The sequence below is a fragment of the Phodopus roborovskii genome, unplaced genomic scaffold, assembly GCF_943737965.1.
Source record: "Phodopus roborovskii unplaced genomic scaffold, PHOROB, whole genome shotgun sequence".
Lineage (NCBI taxonomy): Eukaryota > Metazoa > Chordata > Mammalia > Rodentia > Cricetidae > Phodopus > Phodopus roborovskii.
The window spans coordinates 61,863,169-61,888,800 of NW_026126418.1; the positions used below are offsets into that span (position 1 = coordinate 61,863,169).

The 25,632-nt window shown below is 35.0% G+C and overlaps 1 protein-coding gene across 1 annotated transcript in view; it reads left to right on the forward strand.

Moving 5' to 3' along the window:
• LOC127221898 (low-density lipoprotein receptor-related protein 1B-like) overlaps window positions 1-25,632 on the forward strand; it is a 224,389-nt gene that overhangs the window by 57,281 nt on the left and 141,476 nt on the right. Inside the window, exons 6-10 of the mRNA XM_051183851.1 lie at window positions 2,202-2,399; window positions 3,750-3,954; window positions 11,204-11,368; window positions 11,615-11,859; window positions 23,298-23,429. Of these exons, the coding sequence (XP_051039808.1) occupies window positions 2,202-2,399; window positions 3,750-3,954; window positions 11,204-11,368; window positions 11,615-11,859; window positions 23,298-23,429 (945 nt within the window). The remainder of the gene's footprint in view (window positions 1-2,201; window positions 2,400-3,749; window positions 3,955-11,203; window positions 11,369-11,614; window positions 11,860-23,297; window positions 23,430-25,632) is intronic.

Here is a 25,632-nt window from a genome sequence, read left to right on the forward strand (position 1 = left end):
TATTAGTCCCTTGACTAAAATGAAGTTTGTTTCAACCTCTTTTCATTAGTTCTAGTTTGAAGTCTACTTTGTAGAATATTGATATAGGAATGTCTGTTTGCTTTCTAGTATGATTTGATTGAAATACTTTTGCCTATCCTTTCTCTTGAATGTAGTGTGCATCTTTAAAGGTAAATTGTGTTTTATGTAGAAATCAGGTAGATGGCTTTTATTTCTCAATTCATTCTGTCAGCTTTTATCTTAGATACTTAAGATTACTAATGTTTAAAGTTATTTCTGAAAGTTATATAGATCACAGTCATTATGGGTATTTTTGTTTGTTTTTTGTTTTTGTTTTTGATTTTGGCTGTTTGTCATATCAATGTTATTTTGTGTTCAGTAACTTAGGTTTGTTTTCTTTCTACAGCCTATTTTTTTGTATGCTTATTCCTTATACAGCCCAAAGTTTTGCCTTTTATATTTCCTTTAAGTTTAGTTTTTTGTATAGAATTCTTTGTATGCTGTTTGTATTACTGGAAGTTTTTTTCTTTCTCCTTTATTGTGTACAATATTCTTAGCTGACAGAGCTTGAAATTCTTTGTTCTTCACCCCCTTTTCTTTTTTTGAAGTGTCCATCAAGAACTTAGTTGATATTCTGATGGGTTTTCCATTATACGTGTGATGGTTTGTTTTAAAAATTTTAATACATTTTCTTTGTTTTGTATATTTAGTGTTTTAATCATGTTTAGCTTTGGGACGTTTCTTTTCTTGTCTTGTCTATGTGGTGTTCTGTGTGCTTCTTGTAACAGTATGAGTAAGTATTTCCTTCATATAGGGAAGTTTATTTCTATGACTTTGTTGAAGATTTTATTTATACTATTTACAAGGGATTTTCTCATATATTTTATAATTCAAACATTGGTCTTTTTAGTTTTAATTTCATTTATTTATTTGGTCTAGATATTCTACTTTATTTTGGAATGCTGATATTTGACATTCTGTTTGGTTTATTCTACTTGTAAAGACCTTTTCTTGAGATTCTGGTTGGGTCATTATCTTTTCCATTCCATTTTTAAAAATCCTGGATTCCTTTATCTTTTCCATCAGTGGCAGGTTTTCTAGGGAAGCAGTTATGCATTATTAGATTGTCGACCAACATGCCAAGAAAACAGAAAACAGTTGTGAAAATCTTTTTCTGTGTTCTTTCATTAGAGTACTTTCATCAAGTGTGTGCAAATTCAAGATGTAAAACACACTAATGTCTTGTATAAAATGGAATATATAAATAATATAAAGTGTTCAAGTTTCTTTGAAGTTTAGTTTGAAAAGAAACTGCTTCTTTGTTGTCTCAGTTTCAAAATCAGTACATATGTTTTATTAATTTGAGGTGAATACTTTGAACATTCACACATACCCCACACTCCTCTCCTAACCATCCCCTCCACACTCTCATTAATTTTCATGCAGCTTTGATATTTGTTGTTTTTTTTTTTTCTTCCTTCCTTTTTTCTTTCTTTCTTTACCACCTTTGTACTGTCCAGCTAGTCTTGGGAGTGAAACCTATCCTGGGATACTGTGTACCTACCCGTGGTTATATCATTAAACATAACTGACTCTCCTTCACCTCAGCTAGCAGTGGCATTTCATGGTATACTTCTGTCTCTTTGTTGGGATTTTTCTGACTGGGGCTCATTTAGGTCTTGTACATTCTGTCACAATTGCTGTGGGATCATATATACAACAGCCCTTTTGTGTCTAGGCTTGACAAACACCCTTTCTTAATACTCAACCATATTTGACTCATATAACCTTCTTTTCTCTCTTCTATTTTGTAGAGAGGGGTGTAATTTGTCCAGTCCATTTGTTGCTGAGAACTCTGCAATTTCTTATTATCTACTCAATTCATATTTTGGAGGAGAGAGTCTCTGTGCTAATTGCCATCTGTTGCAAGGAGAGAATTTTAAGATATAGGCTGTGAGAGTCACTGACCTAGGGGTTTAATAAGTAACTAGGAATCATTTTATTATGTCGTTCAGCAGAATAATAGAATCAGATACTAACCTAAGGCTTATGACTTTTCTTAAGTTCAAGTTTCCTTTAATAATGGCTGGTGTGGTTTCCTTTTAACAGAATGGGTCTTAGAGCCAATCAGAAAGTTAATAAAATTGATTTTGATATAGAAAAAAATCTTCTAAATTTGATTAAATTACATTCAATTGCAGGTCCTTTTGAGGCATTCATCATCTTTTCTATACGCCATGAGATTCGGAGGATTGATCTGCATAAAGGAGACTATAGCCTACTTGTTCCTGGACTGAGAAACACTATAGCACTTGATTTTCATTTCAATCAAAGTTTACTTTATTGGACAGATGTTGTAGAAGACAGAATATACAGGGGCAAGCTTTCAGAGAATGGAGGTATGGGTATTGAAATTTCATTGAATGATGAAATTAGTTTTTGAATTGCAATATATAATATCAGAAAAGATTTTGATTAATCTTTCACTGTCAGTTCTCTCTGTATGTATAAAAACAGAAGATTTAGTACATACATGAAGAGGTGCTAGGGGAGAGAACTGGCCAGGCTCAGATTACTCATCTGTTGCCTTTCAATGAATTTTTCTGAGAGTTATGCAAAAAAAAAATGTATTTCCTTATGAGGAAAAGAAAAGATTGGTTTCTAGGTACTCTTAATTGGATCTGGGAGTTAAAGTAGCCATTCTTATTTGAATAATACATTTCAACATAATTCAAAGAAATAGTGAAAATGTTTGTGCAAATATATGAACTATATTTTTGCCATAATAAAACATATCTTCTGTCGGTACTGTTTAGATGAAGTTGTGTGATACTTCACTTATATAAATGTTGCTTTTTTGTAGCATTGCAATTATAAGTGCTATCAAATTATTAATTTCTGATGAAATTCCCTTAGCCGTTTCAAAAATAGTAATGCTTAAACACAGTATAACTAAACTATGAAAAATGCTTCCTGTGTCTTATGTTCATGTAATGACTAAAATTAGTGACTTTACAGAACAAGTTTGTTAACTATATGAAATTTAAAATGGAAACCACTGACAGTACCATGTGTTAAAATGAATACACCATTAGAAAAGGGCTGTAGAATGAATTTCATTTAGTTATGAAAGAAATTAAGCAGTAGATAAATAAGAAATTGGGCATATCTTTCCCAACTTCTGATTTCTATGCAACTTTCCCCCTTTTTTGCTTCTGACCTGCTAAGAGTCTCATGGTCAGGGAATAGGATGAGTGTGGATTAGGGCTTAAGTTTGCTGAGGATATATATGGAAATGGTGAAATTATGTATGGTGCCTAACCAAACACAGAAAATGGTGTGGTTATTTAGCACAATGAATTTTGATCCAGGTAGACTTTCCCTCCTCCTTACTTCTCTCTTTGAAGGACAGACTTTTGATTAAATTTCCTTCTTTTCCCCACTTTACTTTACTTCTTTACTTCTTTAGCATGTCTCTTGTTCTGTCAGGAAAACCTCAACAGGAAATAAATGTTTTGCAGTTACTCACATTGCTATCACTCCAGTGTTTTCCAAAAGTCCTGCAAAGGTTTATTCGAGTGAAAATATCTGGTAGTGAAGAACAGGTACTGTAAATGTTGAAATCAATTTTCTGTATTAATTTTCCATCAGGACCTTCAGAACTGATGGACTTTGGGCTGTGACCTCAAATCGGCCTATCTTCTAAACCTGCTTGAATGGCTTTGCATATCGGCTTCCTTTTTTAACAGGTGTCAGTGCCATAGAAGTGGTTGTAGAACATGGCTTGGCTACTCCAGAAGGCCTGACAGTCGACTGGATAGCAGGCAACATATACTGGATAGACAGCAATCTGGACCAAATTGAAGTATCTAAACTCGATGGTTCTCTGAGAGCTACATTGATAGCAGGAGACATGGAACATCCCAGAGCCATTGCACTAGACCCAAGATATGGGTAAGAATCTTAACTTTACAGGTTCTTTTTGTCATAGAACTGATCCTCCAATTTACAGTTCTAAATTAGGAGGTAAAATGATCACTTTACATATTAGTATGCTTATGATTGTGCAGCTGTGTGTGCCAGCATAGTAGCATAGCAGTAAGTGTGCACACATTGGCAGAAGTTTCTTTATAGAGTCCCTTGCTCAGAACTTTTCTGAGACAGAATATATCTTCCTATTAAATATGGGCACAAAGCACTATTGTAAGGGATTGCAGCTCTTTTCCAAAGCAGTAATTTAATGAATTCCTCTTTGCTTTGCCCCAGAGATGCTATAATTTTTTCTAATGGCTACAAACCCCAGGGTGAATCTTTGTTCTGAATAGTCACAGATGTTAACCAACTCACCCTTTATTTATTTGCTGTGTTCTTAGAGTCAATTGAAAAGGAAATTGAAACAGGTTTAAAGGAGTCTAGCAGTGGGATGCTGACTATTGGGAAGTTTTGAGAGACAAAAGACCTGATTCTGGAAAACAGTGTTAAATGTTGAGTGACTTCGGCTATTGCCTGGTTTATCCCTTGTGTGCTGATTTTTCAAGCAGCAGAAGAAAAACAGCAGACTTGGAAGCCATAAGTTCTAATTCTGGCACAGACACTTGCTCTCTGGTGAACTCAAATGTGTGACCTCTTATATTTCAGCTTTATCTTTTGAGTATTAAGGGATTACATATGGGAAAGAATTATGCAGCCAACAGGAGAGAACACTTTTGAATTCCTGTGAATTATTTATTTCCTTGGTAATGAGCTTGTAAGCTAGAGGCTTTGTCAAGTCTGCAAAATATTTGAAAAGCACTACTTTGGGCTCTATATTTTAAGTTCAAAGTTCAGAAATCATTGGTCAGAGCCATGTAAGCCCAGAGGAAGCTGACTGAGATATAGAGGAGACTAACTGCCCTCCACCACCTTGATGGTGCTGAGCTTTCTGCCCATATGTGTCTTCTTCTCTTTTCTTTCCCCAGGACCTAAACACCAGTAGATCAGGAGGTGTTTTTCTTTTACACATGTTTAGATATTACATTTAAAATGTGAACACCTTTCCTGCAGAAGAGATGCTGCATTAGCGACTCTAGCATGAGGGTTTGTCTTTCGTGTAGTTTAAAATGTGTTTTGAATCCATCACAAATTCTTCGAATATTGGGGAATTTTTCTTGAAACCATAGATTTCTGGCTCTTTTTAAACTTGGAAGAGCTGGGGTTGATAAGCTGAGAGATGGTATTTATTTTATCTCAGTCTACAGTCTAATTTTATTCTCTAGTCTACAGTCTGCCTTACACACTTTCTTTCTTAGCTACTACAAGCAACTCATCTAGAAAAACCTATGGAGTTAAACCAGGAAGGCTGTTATTTTTCAACAATCTGTTCCCTAAATACAAGCAGATAGGTGACCTTCTATACCACCCACAAAGCTTACAGCTGATGGCTCCCACTGTGACCCATACTGATAGGAAGTTCCTGCCCATCACTCCTGGCTAAGTTGTACAAACAATAAATCTTGATGGGAAGCTTTCTTCATAACAGCAAGTGATATGTTGAATCAAGATACATTTATAGCATGCATTCCATCATGAGGAAGAAAATGAGAACACTTCCCAAAGCACAGACTAGAAGAGAGAGGTGAACATAAACAGCACAAGTCAGTTTTAGAAATTGTGTACAGTCACTCAATTTGAGGAAAGAACATAAGCTTATTTGTCTCTGTTTTGTTGTTGGTAGGTTTGTTTCCTCCTCATAATATGCAACTTTAACAGAAGAATATAAAACAGAAACAGGAAGGGCACAAAAACTAAATGAAAATACCCAACATTTCAGTGACTGAAGGGTTCCTGTAAGAATCTAATGTTGATAGAAAAGGCTAGCCCATATATAGAAGAACCTATAAAACTCCAAGAGGTCCATGTGGGGTGGGTGTCCTGAAAAGGCCTCCAAGAGAGAATATTCTGCTCTATTAAGGTTAGCCAGAACATTTGTGTGGTTAATTAATGTAATCACAGAATTAATGTGGTAGTTAAAAAATAAAATAAAAATGTTGAAAACAACATGTTTCAAACTGCTTCTGGCATAAATGACTGAAGGACAGATGAAACTCACTTCTTGCTCCTGTGAGAGCTAATGCAAAGTTTGGCTGTCACGTTTGAGAGTATTTTCAGTTAAAGTTATTAAATGGAATGGTGGAATAGTTACAATGGGAATTCATTTGACCTCCTTAAATCACAGCCATAGCAATTAAGTGATAATTTTAATGCAACTGTTTAAATAGTGTTAGCTTTATTGGATATTTTAGTAAAACCCTGTGAGATTAGAGTTTTGCATAGTAGACTAAAAACAAAAGAACAATAAGCATACTTGCAGCATATAAAACATATAGATATCACATGCCAACTCACACACAGAATATACAGCACACACACATATATACATTCATACTTACACATAGGATTACAACACAAACACACATACATATATACACTAATATACAAGGTATAGACAACATAATCACAGACTCACAAAAACAGCAATGACAAAAGAACACACTCATGCACACATTCATACACAAGCATGCTTCAAAGCCCAACTAATCAGAAAAATCAACAATGCAAATAAATTACTTAAACTTAATTTATCATCTTATTGTTGTCTAAAGGGTACATTACCATTTATTATTCAAAAGTTTCCTGAAATGTAAGGAAATTCTGTACCTGTATTGATAAGAGCTCCAAAAGAATTCCAAAATCTAAACATTTTTTAAACATTTCATTTTAGGGCATTTCCCTGGTCTAGTTGAAAACTATGCCTTGAATAAATAACTTATTTTCTATTAAATCAAAAAACTTCCTCATGACATGAAAACTTACTTAAATTTCTGAAGTTCATCATAGTTCTTGTAGCATAGAAACATGACCCATAAATACTTGTTAAACAAATGTATGCCTGTGCACTGGCTTTGTTTACATAACACCTCTAAGGCCTTAAATTACAGAGAACAAGAGAATTGATGAGAAATGCTATAAATTTCATTTACAATAACAAATATAGAGAAATGTTTGTCCTTAGCCACTTTGTTTGTTCAGTGTGTCAGAGACAACAAACAAATGACTGTCATAACATCATTCCTATGAAAACATACATAGCTCCTGTGAATTTCAGGAAGCCAGAGAACCTTTGTATGAAGGTGTAGGTGTAATTATTTCACTAGACCCACGATAAATGATAAAGGGGTATTTATTGGGGAACACTTAAACAGATAATAATAACAACGGTAGCGCTTCTCTGTCCTTCCTATAGGATCCGCTGACCCAAGAGAGTCTACTAAAAACGAGATGTCTATACTTCCCTCTTTCTGCTTCCCTCCGCCTGAAGCCACACACAAATGGGTGTGGCCACAGTTACAGGTTCACAGGCATGTCACTGCTACATCTGTGACTCATTTTTGGGGTGACAAATAATAGTAGTGCTTCCACAACCATCTAGATTTACCTAGCACACAACCACTGACCTTCACAGTATATTACAAAATGCATCTGCCTCACCCCACATTTCCAGTGTTGAGGATTTCTACTCAGTCTCTAGAGTAACAGGCTACTCTAAGATGGTCATGTGTCTCTTAGAAAGGTCCGTTTTTCTGTTCTTTTTTTTTTTTTTTTTTTTTTCATGCGTTTTTTAGTTGAATTTCTTGCTGTAATGCCCTGAAGGAGGATGTGAAGTTCTCTAATGCCAAGCTTCTTACTGGCGAATGATCAGCAGTTCTGATCCAAGCTTCTTACTGGGGAATGATCAGCAGTTTTGAACGTGCATAGTCCTCCAATGTTATTGAACTTCACCGTGCTCATGCTCGGTTCCAACAGGACAATTCCAACAGGACAATGTGTTTTCTTCTCCATTTCTCACATTTATCTTTCAGGTCTCTGCTCATTTACATCCATTAGCAAAAGTAAATCCAGCACTTGTAAATATTAGTTAAGCAATTGTATCAAATTTTCTCTGGGAATCCTATAAATTACAGTAATCTCTAGCCATTGTTAACTTTAAATACAAAGATAACCTCTGCTTTGCAAAGGTCTTTTCTTTTTACCTTTCTCAACTTGAACTGACAGATTAGCTCACAATAGTCCAGGTTGTTCACAGTCTATTGCCCAGCTTAATCTGAAAGTAGAAACTGCAAAACCATAGTCCATAGATTCTCTTTAAAAAACAATTGTAGCTGAGCATCTCTGAGTTATATAAAGATCCAGTCTTCCTGTACTTGAGGAACTAACGCACTCTTTGAAATTTTAACACATTTTTACCATTTAGAAAGGAATACAACAAAAAATAATGTTATAGTACCAACATGTTTAACTCACAGAAGAGTCCGGTGAACTTTATGAAATAATAAGCCATGAAGTCAACCATGGATGTCAGTTGTGTTAGCTTGTTGTGGCAAGGTTAAGAACACTTTGAAGGCAACTATTTTTAGAACATATTCTTCTACAAAAAGTAAAGTTTTCTACTAAAAGTGATTTAAATGTATTATTACAGTACTCACTAAATAAGAAATACACAAGTACATGTATGCATGCGTGCGTACACACACACACACACACACACACACACACACACGCACACACACTTTTAATGACCAAATAAAAGCATGAGTCAACTGAGTTAGAATGCCACATTGATCTATCCCATCCTTTGTTCTCTACTAAAAGCCTGTTTGAGAGTTTATAGGGTCTTTTAAAGTGAAACTAAAGGTATGCCTTTCCGAACAACAAACACACAAACAAGGACAAAAAAAAAAAAAAAAAAAAAAAAAAAAACAAAGAACAACAAAATTAAAAACTAACATTCACCTTGAAAGGGAATACAGTAAGAGATGGTTTATTCTGAAGCAAAATGTGAGTGATCATTCACAATCTTTTAATAGTAACAACAAGGAAAGCCACAAATAAAAATGCTTTTCATATGTATTGGATGATACATCAGTTACACAAGTTACTCAAGATAGGGTGAACTTCTCTTTAAGTCTGAGCTGTTCTTTACCAACACTCTTAATTATGATTGGTGGAAAACTAGGATTTTGTTAAGTTAATGCATTCCAAAAGGATTTTTTTATTATTTATTCCGTTAAAATGACAAGTATAACACAAGAAATGGTTAGTGTCAGAACATAGTCTAAGAATGGAACATGTGAGAACATGCGAGAATTCTGAATACTTGTAAGAAAACGAGACAGATTCTTGTGATCTCAGATTTTTAAAAACAGAATTGTTTTTGGAATATGTTTTCTTGCTCCTCCCAGGAGTCTTTTAACTTAGCTGTTGTTATTCATGTGCCTCTATGGAGGGAACACATTGTTGCCACATGTCTCTTATCCTTGTGCCTGGACACTTTACTCAGGTGACTGACTGTTCTTAACTCTCTGAGTATAAACTGTCTGATGCTCTGAATAAAGTTGGCTGTTACATGACACTTTAGTTAGCTTCATTTTTAGGCTCTGTTCTTCCAGGTTCAAATTGCCAACTACAGCAGTAAACAGTACGGTAAAGATAGCTCTAAATAATTGTTAAGGTCCAGGCCTGGACATTTTATTCTCTCCAACTACTTAATTGAACAGTATACCAGTCTCATAGTAATAAAGATTTATTCCATGTTTGATTTAATAAAATATATTAAAATTTTGTATATTCTGGGTCTAGGGTGATGGCTCTTCCAGAGGACCTGGGTTCAATTCCTAGCACCCACATTTTGAGTCAAACTGTCCCTAACACCCTGACATAAATGCAAGAAAAGCACCAATGCATATAAATTTAAAACTTGTGCATTTATTATATTTTCATGGATTCTTGTCTATGAACATTATTTTATATGATTAGTGCTGTCATTCAAAACATCACTTTCTTTAAAGTATTGTAATTTTTTAAAAGACCAAGAAGCAAGTGTTAGATATTTTATATATGTCCTCTGGTACATTTTAAAATTTTTACTTATTTTACTTTGAGATATCTGCATTTTAAAACTTTTATTAGACAAATAATCAAACACATAAACTAAAACTATTTGCATGAAAAAATCAATTGCACCTGTTACTCAGCTTCAATATTTGTCAGTCTTATCCCCTGGGGTGATATTATTTATAGTTGTGCTTTCCCAAATACCAAATATTGCCCTGACCAGACAAGAGGCAATTTGAAGTATTTTTTTTTTTTGTAGAAATCTTTCAATCAGCATATCTGTGAAAACACGCAGAAACTGATAACGATTTAAAAAGAATGTTACTATAAGCTACTGAGAAACATATTGAACAACTTCAAAAACAAAACTCTCACATTCTAAAGGGCATGGGCAATAGTTTATTCTGGAGCCATTTTTGAGTGATCACAGGCCACATCCATTTCCCAATGCTTAAGCAGTTTTATTAAGTTTTATAGTTTGTAGAACAAAGAGGTTTATATTTCAATGCAAGTTTTAAATATATTGGTGGACTATCAGGGATGCAGGGATAAAAATATGGGGGAAGTTTTCCTACAGGTCATCAGATGATGTATAAAGGCATCCTTAGATTTGGGTTATCGATAGCTAGGGGTCTGCTAAGTTATCCCCAGGGTTTTGTATACTAGTTACAGAGTGTAAGTTCTGACACAGAGTTGGCTGTTCTGTGGGGTCTACAGATAGCCCGAGGTATGGCAAATAGCTTTGTACCTGGAACATTCTAGTGCCTACACATCACTGGAATTCTAGTGTGCAAGTTGATCTGAAGACAGGGCTACTTGCTCTTCAGCAGGAGCTCTTGGGGATTTTACTTACAGGAGTCAATAGTGATCTAACCAAGAACTCCTAGATAGTATTCCACTTTCTCCCTTGCTGATCGATGGCCCTCTTCCACTCTTTGTTCCTCATTTTTCTCTGACTTCACTTTGGAGCTCTGGTCTTTTCCTGAGCCTGAAGCTGCCTCATTCTTCCTGTTAGAGTGTTCTGGACACTTACCAACTACCCAACTACTACTCTATGCATTACAACTTTTTCTTCAAAATATTTCACAGGTGGTCATTTTATGTGCAAGAACTCACATGATCTGACTATTCCTACATACTTGAAGCCACTGGGTTAGAAAATAAAGCTTTTCTTTCTTTCTTTCTTTTTTTGCAACTTTTACCTTGGGAACTTCTCCTCATGTAGTAGACATAAAATAAAAAATAAACACTGGAATTATTTCTTTTTCTTCAGAATTCTTTTCTGGACAGATTGGGATGCCAATTTCCCTCGCATTGAATCTGCCTCTATGAGTGGTGCTGAGAGAAAAACTATCTACAAAGACATGAAAACTGGGGCATGGCCTAATGGATTGACTGTGGACCACTTTGAAAAAAGGATAGTTTGGACAGATGCCAGGTTAAAATTATTCTTTTGTTTTTTTCATTTATATTCTCCTCTTTTAAACCTATATTGTTAAGTAGTCTAATATATGAGTGTCATATAGTGAGATTGTATTTTGAGTTTGATAGTTGTTTTGTTTTGCTTTGGAAAATGTTAAGTATAGGTCCATTGAGTTAATTAGTCTATCATTTGTTTGATTTGCATAACTGTATCACTCCTTCTGTACTTTGATAAATGACTGGTATACTGACCTTTCTCTAGGTCAGATGCTATTTACTCAGCCTTCTATGATGGCACAAACATGATAGAAATTATCAGAGGACATGAGTACCTGTCACATCCCTTTGCTGTGTCTTTGTATGGGAGTGAGGTGTACTGGACAGACTGGAGGACCAACACATTGGCCAAAGCCAACAAGTGGACAGGGCAGAATGTCAGTGTGATTCAGAAGACCAGTGCACAGCCATTTGACCTTCAGATATACCATCCTAGTCGACAGCCACAAGGTAGGTGCTAAGATCAAACTAACCATTTGGAAACATGTCTACATGAACTTGTGTGAGTGTAAAAGAAATAATGTATGTTAAGAGTTACTTTATGTTCCTGGGAGCACTAGCCTTCATTTAGTTAGCTCAGGATTTTTCTGCTTTGCCTTTTTATTTTTTCCTTTACAATATTACTCTTAGAAATTAAAAGTTTTATACTGTCTTAAATTTTTAAATCACTGACAAGAAAGTGTGGGAAGCTTTCTATAATATTCAAATTTGGAGCTGGGGAGACAGCTTAGTATGTGTTACTCATGCAGAGAACGCAAGTTCATTTTCTAACTACTGTAACTTCAGAGGATCAGATACTTCTTCTGGCTTCTACAGGTACCCATACTAATGTATGCACCCACGTGCATTCTCTCTGTCTCTCTTTCTCTCTGTCTCTCTATCTATCTCTCTCTCACACACACACGCACACACACATGCATACACACTTACAATCAACTAAAATAAAACAACTATTTAAAGAAAAATTTTAAAAAGATCATTGTATATGGATCTTCTTACAGACTATGAAGTAAAACACTAAGGACACGGAGTCACTCTGTAGTCATGAGCTAGAATAATGGCAGTTTGCAGGGGGCTGCATATGAAAGCATAAACCACGGGTGATGGCTCTCTCCCCATGTAGCCTACCTGGTGGTTCAATAATAGTGACCCTGTTGGTTCTTCTGCTCAGTCCTTGCATGGACATTTTGATCCCAATGCTGACAGTTCTTTTTTGGAATGTCCTGATCATTTGTCATAGCAGCAAGAACCAGCCTAACTTGTTACACATCTTCCCCATTCTATAGGCTATAACATCTGGGATTTTCAGTTTAGTACCACTGAATTCCATTTGTTACTATTTTAAGTGTTATGCACAGAATTATGAGGTGATGCCATGTCACTTGCATAAGAGACATGTCTTCTTTTCTCCTTCATGGGTGGTTTTCTGTTATTGGACCTTCTGGTCTTTGGTTCAGATGTTAAGCTTTATTCTGAATTCCTGTTATATTGTCTTGTGTTGGTGCTGATTAAAACCCATTGATTTTGTGGCTGAGAAAAATTATATGCCTTTTCTTTGTCTTCAGTGTTTGGCCTTGATTCTCTCAGAACAGGATTTCTTCTACCAAATGTGTTTATACAGTTTATGTATTCTCTCACTGTAGTCTGAGGGGGTCCAGTTCTACTCCCAGTCACCATCAATTTTTCAGCCTCAGTTCTCTTGTTGTCTGTCCTTTTCCTTGTCAGTTTCAGCTCATCCTGACCTATGTTTTTCTAGCCATGCTTAGCTGCTTTCATACCATGCATAGTACTGCCCCATCAGAAAAATTTCAGATGCTAATTGTTTTGCAGTTCAAATTATTTAGTGGTATACTAAATTTAAGAAAATCTGAATAAACAGGAAATAACTCTGACCAGCAAAACATCAGTGGTATAATGAACTCACCTCTAAATACTTTGTCAACATAATGTTCAGACCAAGAGTTTGCATGAAATGTATCCAAATAATAAATCAGTTTGATTTTTAATAACTGTAAGATATTATACAGATGTACTTTTGTCTCCATAGTTATTAATTTGTAGGTATTTTAATTCTTTTAGGTTTAGAGTTACTAAATGAATGATGATAAGAAATGGTTTGGTTCATGCATTGCATCAAGTCTCTCCCTTAAAATGGATTTATGCAGAAGTAAAAGACGCTCACACATGTAAGGAGTAGGGTTTTTCTGCCTGCTGCCTAGTCTTGTCCCGCCGCCAAGCCAGCCCCAAATAATACACAGAGACTCTGTATTTGATATTATGCTGTTGGCCAGTTATTTGTTTCTTATAGGCTAGCTCTGTCTTAAGTATTAACCCATTTCTATGTATTTCCATGTGGTCTTACCAGTGAAAGGCGGCTGGCGGTTCTATTTTCTCCAGACTCTCCATCTTGACGCCCCTTACTACTTCCTCTTTCCTCCTTGTATCCTAGTCCCTCCTAACTTCCTTTCCTATTGGCCAACAGTGCTTTATTCATTAACCAGTATGAGAAACATATACATAATGACATCTCCCATCACACATCAGTGTAAGCTTTTTTTAAATTACCAAATGAGAAGGAATTATATTGTGGCACTTTTGTTAATATATGGAAAAGGAATGGTAATTTTCTTGTTTGGAGAAAGGTTATTTTATCAGGTCCACAGAAATAAAAATGACTTATGTGTGACTTCTCTTATTTACATATTATGGGGAATGTGTAACTTGAAGTATTTTCTCATAGTTCAGGGAAATATAGTCTTTATTTACATTTAGAGATGGTTACTTGCTCTTCCCTAAATAAAATGCAGTTCATTTTTAATGATCTCAGCTTGTTCTACTGACTCCTGCACCTACCTGTGAAGATCACAATGTATCCAGGAACCATATTCTGCCCTGTTCATGTGCTTCAGTGAAGCAACAATTCACTATACTATTTGCTGAGGAAGACACAGAATATGGCCACTATTTTGTTATTGTAAAGGATGAAATTACAATGATCTGGTGATGGAGACTCAACATTCTCACAATGGAGGCTCTTTTCTAGTGAATAATACTATAAGGAACACAGTAGGATGAGGCCTTTTAAAACATGATATTCACTGTTTTTAAAAAGAATGAAAGACAGATTTCCCAAATTAAAGAAATGAGGATTGCAAAAATCTTGAGATTTCCAGCGTTTCCAAGTAAGGAATCCATACTGCATTGATACCAGTTTCCTTATAAGCAAGCACTCATATTCACTATTTTCCAGTTCAGATACTAGACTCAGAGGTTTCAAAACCTATTTGAGTTACTTTTGACTCCTAATATCATCATTATGTGAGAGTGGGAAGAGATGAAGTAAGTAAAAGTTTAGGTGGGCAGACTGGTTCATACCTGTATTATCACTTGGAAGGCCAAGACAGAAGGAACATGAGCTTCAGGACTTTGTGAAGACTTCATGTAGCTTTCCAACCCACCACCACCTTAGCATAGATTTGAGATGGGATGGAGTAATAGTGAGTATTTTAAGTCTAAGTTAATGAACCATGTAAGCATTATTTGACATAATTAGCATGTTATTTAAACTCTTTGTGTGTCTTTTCATTTGAAATCTATAAATGATAATGTCTACATCAATGACTATTCTAATAATGTATAAATTTCAATATGTACATAGGTAATTACATATGTACTATAGTATTATACTTATATATAAAATATAAACATGAGATAGGGAGGCTGACTTAATTCTTGGTATTGTCATATGTCATTATGGAAATTCAGATAGCTCACAATCTGCTATAGATAAACAGTAACAAACCAGGAAGCTGGTGGTGTAACTCAGATAGGATTCAAAGGTCAAAGAGCAAGATCAAGAGGGAGACAATGGTATCAATTTTAACTCCAGTCCAGAGGTTCTCATGTCCAAGATCCTGGAGCACCATTGGTGGGTGGCAGCAGAGGAGGGCTGTGCCAACACAAGTGAGAAATGGATCTACCCTTTCTCCACATTTTTATTCTCCTCAGGTTCTTATGAATTTGTTGGGGTCTTCTGAACTGGTGAAGCAAGAACTTTAAAATTCAGCATACTGTTGTGTATGCTAACATTTTCACAATGATTACTCAATATGTGGATTTTAATGTTAGTGTTTCCTGTAGTATGCCCCCAAAATATTCTTTCTGCTGTCTAGGCATTCCATACTTTGCTAGATTGATACATGAAATCACAATAAGTCAACAAAGTATGTAAATGGATGGCTTATGTCAAAATATGCCTGAGACTCCCTTTACAAATTAGGATCAGCCTGGAGTCCATAGTTTTATTTAACATAGTTTGGTGGATAAATTTGAAAAAAAAATCCTTTTTTATTTATTTAAATTTGAAACAATCTTGTTTTACATGCCAATCCCAGTTCCATCTTCCTCCCCTCCTTCCTTGCCCCACCTACCCCCTAAACCCATGGCTCAACCATTAAAGGCTCACTCACAACCAAAAATATTAAAAAAAAAAATCAATTTTAAAAATATTAAATAGGAGTTGTGACTAAAGCTAGGGCTTTTAATAAGTTGATTTTAAGTTGAAGTCAAGAGGTTGTATAAGATTTCTAAAGAATATTCAAAAACTGAGGGAAAGGACAGAGTCATGGCAAAAAACAAAACTGGCCTGAAAGAATGTGGAGACAAAGACATCTAAGAAAGTGCCAGCCCAAAGCTGAAAGGTTAGGACACTACACTGGCATCCATATTTGGTTCTTGGAGATAAGTAAAAAAAAAAAAACATATAAATTAACTTACCAACATGTTTACTGGGTTTGGCAATGTAGGGGAAGTCAGCAAAGCCTATAGGAAGAGTGAGGATGTTATTTGATTTGTTTGCAAATTGTAGAAAGACATTCAGATAACAGATAGACACATGGATTATAGAGAGATGATAGGTCAAAGATTTCCTTATTCCCCTGCTAGGAATCTCTTCATAAAATAACTTACAACTAACAAAGTATCATACCTCCTCATTTAGTCAAGATCCCCCAATTATCAGACCAGCCCCGTGAACGTATACTTCTTTTGTCTGAACAAAACCTGTTTCAAAGGGGCTTAACTCTCTGTTTAAAAAGACAGAATTATTTTGCAAGAAGTATGTATTTATTTTCAAAAACTAGGTACTGATATTTTGATCTCCCAATTACAGAGGTGTAAATGGTTTTATATGATGTAAATAGGGAATTGCACTCAAAGAAACATGTGAAAACACATGAGTAATATAATAGATAACACACTGAGAAATTTCACTGTAGATTGAAAACTCATTATGTTAAATGATTTATAAGTATTCTCTTTACAGCAATGCCATTATTCCCTGCTTTCCTTTATGTATCCATCATATGGGGGTAGTAGTTGTGGGGAAGATGAACTTAAATGAATGGGAATATTAGATAGGTGTGGTGTTATGGTGATCATGTCTCCTATTCTGTAATAAAATGCTAAAAATTATTGCATGTGTGACTTCTTTTAACCCTTTTAAAGTTTACTCTTCTGCAAATGGGGACATTTTATAAACAAAAATTGCCATTCAGTCAATTATTACAAATGAAGTTACCAACTTCTAAGCACATTTTCTAACACTTGGTCTTAAAATCAGTTATTGTTTTGATTTTGGAAAGTTAGTCTTTTTGTTTTTTGAGTGGCTTGTGTCAATCATTGCAATGCCATCCAAGGTTGTCCTGCACTGAGCCTTGAGTTCTCCATGGTACTTCTGCCTTGGCTTCTCAGAGTCTGAGATGACAGGAGTCAGACATCATGTGCGGGTGTTTGAGAAGCTCATTTTTGTAAATCATTTTTATTGTGTTTTAAAAATAGATTGACAGACTGTTTCTCAAAAAGTAGTTGCAACAAATTATTCCAGTTGGTTCAATAAAATAATTCTCTGGAGAAACATTCTTGACGATATTTATAAGAAAACAATATCACTATTCCTCCACCATTGACAAATTGATTGGTTTATTGACATTCAAAAGGAAATTAAATAAGGCAACAGCAATGTCTCCTTTCTCTTGCATGGATTTCTGCTTGTGCTGATGTAGAATGGTTTTAATAAAATTTACCATTTTCATTGTGCTCAGAATTATAGCTATATTTTGCTATCCAATGAAACAAATGAGTACAAACAGTAATGACATATATTATATATAAATTAGTACTAATTAAGTGAGTCCTGTCTCTTAAAATGCTATAAAATAATAATCAATACATTTCTCTATCCAAACAATTATTGAGATAATTTCTCAGTTTTGTAAAATTCATCTTACATGAATGGCAAGACTGTAATAATGTTTTAACACAATCATATTTCTTTCAAGCTTAACCTTTTCTTTTTTCTAATAGTTGTAAAACTTTTGCAAAGTAGTTATAAACACTGAAGGTAAGGAATTAGAAACTGTGAGGAATGGATGTTTGGATTTTAATTTTGTAGCTTTGGTTGGGCATTAGTTTAACTTTAATTTCAAGTCAGAGAACAGTAAAGCAAAATATATGTTATTCATATTCCTACAATGGAGTAAACATTTTAATTTTTCAGTGAGAAAATATGGAAATAGAATTTCTCAAATAGGTTTTCATATAGAAGTTGACAAATGTTCTTCACAGAACATTTTTGTTCATAATGAGACATAATAATGTATGTGTAGTAAACATACTGTGTGATTCATTATATATAATAAAATTTTTGAGAAATGCCAAAAAAGCAAACAATATCTCATTTTGCAAAAGTCACACATAAAAGCAAAACACTAGATTCTAATATTGTTACTGATATCATTGCTTCTTAAAGGTAAAATATAACACTTATGCAACCTGGAATATTACATATTCATATGTAATTTCCAACAATATTTCCTATGGGTAATAGAGATCCCCATATGACCCCCCCCCCAAAAAAAAAAACAGAAAATGTTCACAAAACCATGACTAGCACGGTAGAGGACAATCTTGAGTAGGATAAAATTTCTCTTTCACACTTACTCTCTCAAATGCTTCTTACATCCATCACATTTCTCTTTCTCTTTCTCTCACATGCATATTATGCGTGTATCTGCATCTGTGTAGATTCTACCCTACATAAGGACTCTTACCATATATATCCTTTGTATTGTAAGTCTCTCTCTTGTCTTTCTCTCTGTCTCTCTCCCTTTCCCTCTCATGTCATTGTGAATTGAATTAAAGGCTCACACGTACTATCAAAATGCTCTTCAAATCAAACCTATCCCCATCCTTTTTTATTTTATATAGTCACGTACTATCAGTAGAAGATTTATTTGATTTGAAACATAATCCATTTTAAATGCTAAAAATCAGTGAAAAAAATTGCTTGTCTTCTAAATTCAAATAAAAAGTGAAATAAACTGCAAGTAACTTAATTTACACTACATTTTATGATTAAAATTTTGTCAGTAATTCTCCTGTGAAAAGTTAATGTAATTTCTAAGATACATTTTACCTGTTATATATCTGCTGTCTCCCTTTTAAGAGAACTATGTAGAAAGAAATAGAACAGGAATTGTGTTTTTAAACAAATCATTGTTAAGCACATACATTGGCAGAATATGAAATATGACTTTTTATATTTCATAAAAACAGAACAAAGTATAACTGTGACCTGCTGAATGCATTGTGAGTCAGGTGAGACTGAAGAAACATGTGCATTTATTTGTCATGTTTGGCTGAGCATCTCTTTCAGCTGTAGATGCTGGCATAAAATGAGAAAGGCCTTGAGTTTGGTCCACAATAGTGGAAATAAATAAGATGCTTCCTTAGTTTCTTCATTATCAAGTATAAAGGCTGACATTTTTCTAATATCATTAAAAATATAAAGAAATTATTTGTTACATTGGCAATTATCCTGTGCCAATTTTATTTATTAGCATGATGGCTCTTACTATCAAAAGGAAGAAAAATCTCATGAAACAAAATCAATCCCTGTATTTAGCATTCAACTTGGTTTTATTAGCTAAGTAAATAACCTAAATAATTCATTTTGCATTAACATTTGCATCTGTTTTATTAGAAATTTCTACATAAAAATAATTATATGAATTTCAGATGTTTTTGCTCATGAGAAATGAAGTATAATTAAATGTAGTTTTCATAAAATATGAATTTGTCTCTGACAATATTGCTTCTTTCACAATCCAATTTGGTCTTATGGGATGTATGAGTACACTTGTTCTCCTACAAATTTTTGTAGTTATGTATTATTGACTATCCCTTCTCTCTTACAATCTTTATGTGGTTTTAGAGATTTAACTCACTTTCCAGGTGTTTATGTTTCCACCATTTCCAATCATGTATCACCTACACTTCAGAGTCACCAGTGGGTCCATAGAGCATAACTCTAATATAATCATGTATGCCACACAGGTGGGACAGAAACCTTCATCAACAGGTGCCATCAGAATTTTAAGAAAAAATATATGAATGACAATAAATATTGATATAAAGCAGTAAAGAGGAAAATAAATCCTTCAATGCTTAAATGATGTGTTGTTTGGAAGATTGATGGCTTTATTTAAAATTTAGCATAATAGTTAGTAATAAAGAGCTAAAGGTAATAAAGTAAAGAGGAATTGGTGGACCCATTAGAAGAGGTCCAGGGGAGTGTGTTACTGTGTCTGTGTGAGGAAACATTGGGAACCCATATAAACTCCTCAATCCTGTCAGGTCTGTAGATTTTAGAAAGACATCCAAGAGGGCAGATACTAGAAATTAAGAGATTACTAAAGTAACATGGTCAAATTGTACATAAGATTGAGGGAATATGCTCTGAGTGTGGTTTCAGAATGAGAGAGAACTGTGTAAGCATTATAGATCGAACATAACTCTCCTTGGTGCAAAACAACAATGTCTTTTCACTGTAATTCCCAGATGCTCTATGTTTGGAACAACCATGAGCTCAGTCAGTTGTAAATCTGTAAATGAGGACTGAAGACACAGGTATCTCTAAGGTAGTTTGTTTGATCTCATGGGATTTAGAGAAAGGATGTCAGTTCTTATAGAACCCCATGGTGGTCATCTCTCTCTCTCTCTCTCTCTCTCTCTCTCTCTCTCTCTCTCTCTCTCTCTCTCTCTCTCTCTCTCTCTCAGATACGTAGAATCAGTATTGGGGGGCAGGTGTCATAACCTCAGTATTGATAACAGATTTTTTAATAGTATTTGGCATAAAACTATTAATTATTGTCTACCAAAGGTTGACAAAACATTTCTAAATGAGAAACATTTGAATGTTTTGTGTAACAGGAAGCTTCTGTCAAAATCAATAAACTCTTTTTTGAAGTACCAACACAGATGTGATAATTTGTAATTAATGGGCTCAGCTATAATTCATTTAACTTTACAAATCCAGTAGGCTGGATTTGTTCATGAGTCACCATGTGTTAACCTCCAGTATATGTTGCAAAAAGAGTATTGTGAACCAAATTCTTCAACTGAGTCATTAAAATAGATGGCTATGCTTGGATGTTCACTAAGAAAGAAACTTTTAAAAGTCTTAGCAGTATTATTTCAAAATGAAATGAGATTAAAATGAAAGGCAAGATTTCTTTGTGGATTCTCCAAGCTCTGAAGCAGAAAATATTGTGAATTATACATTATAGCCTTACCATTAATATAGACACTAGGTTATAAAAATCAGGGTGAGTTTTTATTCTAACTACATAGAATTTTAATATGTTTGAGTTTTTAAAAGGGAGTTTATAATTGTAGCATGCTGAGAAGAGTGAGAATTATTCTGGACTAAAAATTAAAAATAGAGGGAAATCAAGTACTCACCACAGTCCTGTTAGAGATTCTGCTCTTAATTGCTCCAAGAGGAGTCATCTTTCCATTCAATATAATTTTAAAAACCTATTTTCCTTTCGTCATCTCATGTTTGTTCATACATTTTCTATTTCATTTTTCTACATTCTTTTTCTTCTTCTTTTTTTTTTCAAGTGTAAGGAAGTTTGAGTTTTCTCTTTCTCCTTGTAGCCAGAGGGATCCCTGGCTCTAGGTGCTAAAACATAGGTTGTGTCTTCCTTTGGAACCTCCTCTCCTACAGCATCATTACACCTCTGTCTATCTCATCTGCTGACTTGTTTCTGTAATACTGCCAATTCCTTTGGGACTCTGATTAATGAAAACTGAATGGTGTGGCGAAGCAGATTGCAGGGGATCTTGGGTGGCAAAGATGTTTGCCATGAGGAATCAGTCCCCAGAACCACATCTTCTATGTGCTCCTGTTGGTTTCTTTTGTTACCAGTTTTTCTTTGCACATTATTTGGTTCAGAAATTCAGAAATTTTACTTTTCTTAAAAAAAACTGTTAACAAGTGCAAAGGAAAGTCTTGCTTTGCTTTCTTCACGAGGAAATATGCCAAATGCATATTGAGTATAAAGCTAATTTCCCTCACATTTCTGTATCGGTTATGTATTCTTACTTTTTATTCTTTGTGGTTTAAAATCTTATAGCCCTAATGCTATTGACTGGAGGATGGGGAAAATAAAACTTTTATACTCCTTCCTGGTTCATAATTCAAACTGCTATCACAACAAAAGGATATAAACTCACTTGAATCAAGTATTATTCATAAAGAGTTTCTGAGAAAAAGAGATACTATAAGCTACATGTTTTCATCTCTATTTGATGAAGCAAGGGCACTGGTAGGAAACAATAGGAAGAGTGCTAGGTTGGGGGATTCTGAAGGTGGTCTGTTAGCACTCTTCTATGGAAATTTAGATGTGCATTTTCTCTGGAAGATTTGAAAGGTACCTCTCAAAGGTCAAAAAATCTGACCTATGTTTTATGACCTATCTTAGGGGGAAAGTGGGCAGAGAAGGTCAGAGAGACTTCTCTGTGTCTTTCCTTTTTCAATATGCCATTTCATACAGTTTTGGTGGTATATCTTGAACTCTGTCTACACAAAGCATAAGTCAACCTGCTAGAAAGGTTCTTTTCATTAGCTGAAAGCTAAGTTACTGTGAGGTCAGAAGGCATAACTCTTACTGCCTTCCATTTAGTAGCCTAAATCTAAAGACTTTATTCTGTTACAATAAATTAATAACAGAAATGATACAATAATAAATATTCTATTAAATACATAGACAAGCTCTATTAAAATAAGAATTGAGATAACAGTTACTGACCATTTGAAAAATCTTTGTTGCAGGAGAGATGATTCAGCTTGTGAAGTCTCTTTGCACAGACTGTGATGATCTGAATTTGATCTCTGTAGACCCATAGTGTGAAATTAAAGAACCAATTTTTGCAAACTGTCCTCTGGTTTCTACATTCATGTCACACATGTAACAGCATGTCAACACACACACATACAAAATAAGCATGAAATGAAAACCTCTCCAAAATTATGATAGATAGACTGGGGAAGTAGCTCAGAACTGTGGGCATTAACTAGCATATGCTATGTACTTAGGGAAGGTGGGAGCAAAGAAGGACGCCTATTATAGAAGTTCCCTGGCACAATTGCTACAGTGGTTTACTTAGGCCTGAAGTCATTTTCTGAGGCAGGTTAGGAACATGAAGACATCCACTAAAACTCTTAAAGTCTATGATGGGATCTAGCTAAGTTTTATTGCTATATTTTAGGGTATATAACATATTTCATTAGTATATGTTACTATAAAAATGATTCCTAATACTTTCTGTAGCTACTTCTGAACATATCTTTGCATTTGAAATAAAAACGAAAATGAAGAAATTTATCTGAGCTGTGAACTTTAGGGGAATGAAGGTTTTCAGTGATGTATACAACTGCCTGCCATTCTCACAGTAACTCAGTAGGCTCAGCTAGGGAAGCTTTTCTTTGGATCATTAAGTGAATCTCCCTATTCACTATTGCTATTTCACTGTGTTGTTGGCAGCTTCCAATCCTTGTGCAGCCAATGAGGGTAGAGGCCCCTGCTCTCATCTGTGTCTCATCAATCATAATAGGAGTGCAGCCTGTGCCTGCCCCCACCTGATGAAGCTTTCCTCTGACAAGAAAACCTGCTATGGTAAGTTTCCCACAGTTCCCAGGCAAAGCTGAATAGAAATAGTTCCGATTCTGCAAGCATTCAGATTTTCCAGAGTAAAGTGGAAAAGGTTTTGAATATCAACACATTAGCTGGGGCTACTGGCAGCCACTAGGATTCAGCTATTTCTGGGGAAACTGACAGTCCTTTAAAATGTAGGATGTTACATTTCCTGTTTATTACCTTATTCATTTTTTTACTATTTTTTTTATTTGATATGTTAGCAAAGTTTATCTCTGTAAAACAGAGATGTGTGAGTATAAGTGTGCTTCAAGGAAGTGATGACTTAGGAAGTACTCATCAGCTTTAATTTCCTGATCACTTAACAGGGCATTGTCAACCTGAAGGGGAAAATGAAAACAAACCAACAAACTGTATCTGTATAGTTTTGATATATATATATATATATATATATACATATATATATATATATATTGCACAAAATGGTTTCTTTGAAGTGACTTGATCTATAGGGCAGAAAATGGAATCATTTACCAGAAGTTAAATTACAAGTCTATTACTAGTGGCTTTAATTCTGTGCAGTTATTATAGGGTAAGACCAGACTCCTCTGATACAGGTTAATGTTTATTTTTTTCTCTAATTTTTATTATTTTTTTCTTATTTTACATATCTATCCCAGTTCCCTTACCCTCCCTTCCACCTATGCTGCCCTATTCACCCTCCCATCCCATTCCCCACCCACTTCAGAGGGAGGGTGAGTCCTTCCAGGAGGGATCATTAAAATCTGTCAAATAATTTGGAATAGGAACTAGGCCCTCCCTCCTGCACTAGGTTAGGGGAGTATCCCACCATGGGTAATGTCTTTCCAAAGTCCTTTCATTCATCAGGAATACATCCTTGTTCCACTGTCCAAGGTCTCTTAGACTATCCAGGCGTTCTAATTGAGACCCATGTTCAGGGGGTCTGAGTCTGGGGTCCATGAGCTCACCCTTATTCGGGTCAGCTGTCTCGGTGGGTTTCTATAGCCTGATCATGACCTCTTTGCTTATCACGTTTATGTCAATTAATAACTTATAAAAGAACACAGAAGGCCATCAAGCAGTAATTAAGACAAGAGGTACTTGAGAAAGCAAACATTTGGGATTGGGAGCTGCAAGTTCCACCAAACCAGAGGGCCAAGCTGGAGACATTAGTGTGTGTCCCGCCTTTTACCATAATGAAGTTATGTAGCAAGTTCTATACCCATGACATGGGTGTGTGCATATTACAGACATGAAGAGGCATCTCATTACCCTAAAAGGTGAAACTCCACAAAGATATGACAAACACCCATCAGCTAGTGGAGATTATAGGAAATAGAGCATGCTATTGATTTTAAAGATCCCTATAGAGAACCCAGGAGTTGTATGTCAGACACTCTGTCTTAATATGTATGAAAAGTAGTGCTATAACAAGAGAGTATACCAAGGATGCTCATCTTAAATTAGTGGCTGTCTCAAAATAATAGTATACCAATCACAACCAATACTAGAATAGCTATAATTCCCATATCACAAATGGTACATGAGGAGTGTCAAATTACTTCCCAATACCAGGACAAAAATTTACAATAAAACCTGGAGACTACCTGCGCCCTAATTTTGATAGGAAATACATGAATTGACATGAATTGAATTTTTAAAAAACTAATCCCCAATATTTTTCATTAACTTTTTTTTTGGATGATTATGCATTCTTTTTTTTTCCCAAGATAGGATTTCTCTGTATTGCTTTGAAGCCTGTTGTGGAAATCTCTCTGTAGACCAGGCTGGCTTCGAACTCACAGAGAGTCTCCTGCCTCTGCCTCTTAAGTGCTGGGATTAAAGGTGTATGACACCAATGCCAAGCTAGGATAAACATTTTTAAGTACTTTATAAGCCATTTAATAAAAGGCAATTTTATTCTAATTATATACCAATATGAAATATGGTTGTTGAGAGCATATATACAGTGATTTCTGGGTTTTTGTTTGTTTGTTTTCCATTTGTGTTGTTTCTTTTGAGACAGCTTCTCAGTATGTAGCCATGGATGGCCTGGAACTCAGAGATCTGCCTGTACCTCCAAACCTGACTTTCGTAAGCAACATATTGCTATGTTGAGATGAAATCAAGTACTGAGAATTTCTTGACATTTCAAGCTAAATGTTATTTAAAGATTTCTTTTTAGCTGTTTGTTCTAAGTACC